This window comes from Macadamia integrifolia, chromosome 2 (assembly GCF_013358625.1).
Source record: "Macadamia integrifolia cultivar HAES 741 chromosome 2, SCU_Mint_v3, whole genome shotgun sequence".
Taxonomy (NCBI): domain Eukaryota; kingdom Viridiplantae; phylum Streptophyta; class Magnoliopsida; order Proteales; family Proteaceae; genus Macadamia; species Macadamia integrifolia.
Window position 1 is genome coordinate 33,599,863 of NC_056558.1, and position 3,410 is coordinate 33,603,272.

Below are 3,410 nucleotides of genomic sequence, written 5' to 3' on the forward strand. Positions count from 1 at the left end.
AAGGTGGGAGGTGGGGGGTGGGTGGGTGGGTGGGTTGGTTTGCAAAGGGTTAGCTGAGTCACCTAGCAAAATAATCATGCTGATCAAGGAATCCTTGTCAGTATAGTTGGTGGCCCAAAAAGATATTGTTCGTGACCTCACCTTGTACTTGTGGGTAAATTTTGAGCATCTATGCCACCTAGCTAAGTATAACTCTCCACTTCTGATCATCTGTTAATTAAAAATCTTAGAGGTTTGACATTTGATATTACAATGGGAAAATCCTTATACATGGTTGGCTATGGGGCTGTGGTGTACCCTGGAACATGATGTGCGGTCGATCTGGATAACAGACTATCTGGATTGTCCCATTATCCTTCTAAATGGATGAAATTTGAGATTTTTTGCAGAAATAAATTTAGGTGAATTTGCTTGTTCTCTAGGTCATTAGTGTTGAACTAATTTTATCAAAATATGCATCCTTGTATTGGATGAAATTCCTTATGAGGGGTGTTTCGGTAAATGAGTTCTAGGTGGTTAGTGATAGAAAATTCACACGTTAATTATAAACTGAAGATATGCACCAAGGACTTGCAAAAACTATTTGAGGAATTTTATTGTCACATGCGCAGAGTGTTAAAGCCTTGAAGAATGCATTGATTAAATAGATTGGAAAGAACTTTCTAGTATATCCCCACCTATATTTTGGCTGGCCATACTTTTGTATAGATAGGGTACCCTTTGGATTGGTTCTTTCACCCTCAAAAAAATTATGTGGCCTACCATATATTTAACTTTTCCCCTTTTAATTCCCACTGTCAACACATTGACCTTTTCTTTTTAGGAATAAAGTCCAACAAGAAGCAGCTTTTCTTTCACCATGTTAAAAGGTATTTTGTATCAATTCCATGAGTAGAACATGTGTGGACAATACACCCTCAATTTGTGTGCCTACTCGCAAATACAAGGGCATCAAAAGAAGGATTGCCTATATTTGTGTTTTCATATGTGCATGTTACAACAGCTTATCCTAAAAGCTCAAGTTGTTAAATAAGGGCAACGACAATGTATATCACCTCTTCCCTCCCCCCCGTGCACATGCAGGCCTGTATACACACGGCCTTGCACATGACATGCAATCACGTGGAAAACACCTTCTCGTGGCACCGAGGGGAGAAAGTGTTGGGGAACCCCGTTGCACTTCCCAGGGATCAAACACTCTGACCTCCTGCTCTAATACCATGTTACAACCACTTATCCTAAAAGCTCGAGCTGTTAAGTAAGGGCAAAAACAATTTATATCAACAGTGCACATGTGTTTAATGTAGGCCACATGTCCAGTCTCTTGTCCACGTCAGCTGTATGGCCTTAGTGGCTTACCATGTTTGGACTTTCCCCTCATAAGTAATCATCAGTGTCCAAATAATTATTGGGAAAAAAGTGCTAATACATTTAACTCTATCCAGAAAGAGGGTTTTACTTTGAGACAAGGCTAAGTGCTTTCGAACTTAAAATTTTCCAAGTGATCAGAGTGAGATGGCCGATGACTGGTCCTTTTTAGTTGCCAACTTAGCTTCCTGCTTGTGTATAGCTCATGTTTTTGGCACCATGTCTCTTTGAAGTGTGGCACTCATCACTTTCTTTAGGTTGTGCCATATTAGTCTCTCATCCCTTTGTGTCTGTATTGATGCATATCCTGAGAGAAAGATACATAAAACCCCTTGTTCATTCTTCCTTTATTTATTCCCAGGTTCCAGTTTCTCCCTTACAAAGACCTGACGAGATGCAGATCCCAAGTTATGCATGGATGCAAAATACTACCGAGTATGATGACATGTTTTGTGAGCGAAGGATACCTACCATGATCACATGGAGCTATGGTGGAAAAGAAGTAGCTGTTGAAGGATCATGGGATAACTGGAAGACAAGGTACCATGGATCCACTACATCTTTTTATCATTAAGCTTCAAATTCGATTTCATGCCTTAACCACATCTAATATCAAGAGCTTGTCCCCTTCTCTCAGAAAGCCCTTGCAAAGATCAGGCAAGGAGTTCACTATTGTAAAAGTGCTCCCATCCGGTGTGTATCAGTACAGGTTTATTGTTGATGGACAGTGGAGGTATGCCCCTGACATGCCATGGGCCCATGATGATATGGGGAATGCTTACAACATTTTGGACTTGCAGGTAAGTATCTTCCACCTTCCTTTGATACATCCCCACTTCCTATCCTTTTCACAATTCTCTACCTGATTCTTGTTCAGCTGATGAGTAGATCTAATGACAAGTTTGACAATGGACTAGTCTGTGATACCTGGGTTATTGTTCTAAAAGAGCAATGTATAATTCCTAGTTCCAGGTTTCTGTATGTGGTCAGTTTTGTTGGTGTTAGCTTCTTGAGCATGGATGCAGATGTTAATGTTTACCTGATATGCAGATGCATTTGCTTGGTTAGACATATTAAATTTTAATTATTTGAAGTAGTTTTTTTCTGATACAATGATATTGGATGCACTTTTTACCTATGTGGCACACTAATTGTGGAATGGATTCTGACCCATGAGATGGGTGCTGAGCCATCAAGTCACATGGTCACCCATGGCTGCCACATGACAATTGGTGAACATTATGGAGTTTAGTGACTAGTAGGGGTGCCAGTTTGTACCTCGTTACCCATTCACCTGATGGACCTTGCCCTGATTAGTAAGGTATGGGTCTTGATATTGGTATTTGGTCAATGAGTGGCTCAGATCTCTATGTTTCAGAATATTCATTCAAGTTGGGTCCAATTCAGGGAACCCCATGATGCAGCTCGGCAAGGGATTAGTGCTATCTTTTGACTTGATTTTTATTTACTTCCTTTATTGGTTAGAGATTAGATTAACAGTCTTTTATTTAGATTTGATTTTTATTTTAGTTGCTATCTAGGTTTAGTTTCCATTTTTAATTAGCTTTCAAAATTATGTCATTATTTTTTTTCTTTAAATAGCCCTGTAATGGAGAAGAACTCAGTTTTAGATTTTTGGAAATTGAATGTTTAATTGGCTTAACAGTGGTTGCCGTGACCTCCATCTCCTTCTTCTGTTTTTTCCCCACTCTTCTTCTTCTTCTTCTTCTTCTTCTTCTTCATTGAATTTTCTTCTTCTCTTCCCTGCAATCTCTCTTTTGTCTTCTCTTCTTCTTCCTAATCCTTGTAGTTCTTTCTGTTTATACTCTGTTTCTGGGCAATGTTAGCAGCACCACACAAGTGGGTCGATCTCCATCATACCCTAAGCTATTGGTACGAAACTTGGAGCAACAGTAGCCAGCCCTAAGGCGATTCAGATATCTGAATCTGAAGTCGAAAACACTTCTGGTTTGTGAACTATAACTCTGCGACCAGATCTGAAACAGCATCCATCGCCAGACCTGAGTTGCAGGTTCAGATCT

The 3,410-nt window shown here is 39.8% G+C and overlaps 1 protein-coding gene across 1 annotated transcript in view; it reads left to right on the forward strand.

The window, feature by feature from the left end:
• The window catches only part of LOC122060416 (SNF1-related protein kinase regulatory subunit beta-2), an 11,334-nt gene that overhangs the window by 2,816 nt on the left and 5,108 nt on the right, over positions 1–3,410 (forward strand). Inside the window, exons 2-3 of the mRNA XM_042623502.1 lie at positions 1,730–1,908; positions 2,006–2,168. Coding sequence (XP_042479436.1) covers positions 1,730–1,908; positions 2,006–2,168 — 342 coding nt within the window. The remainder of the gene's footprint in view (positions 1–1,729; positions 1,909–2,005; positions 2,169–3,410) is intronic.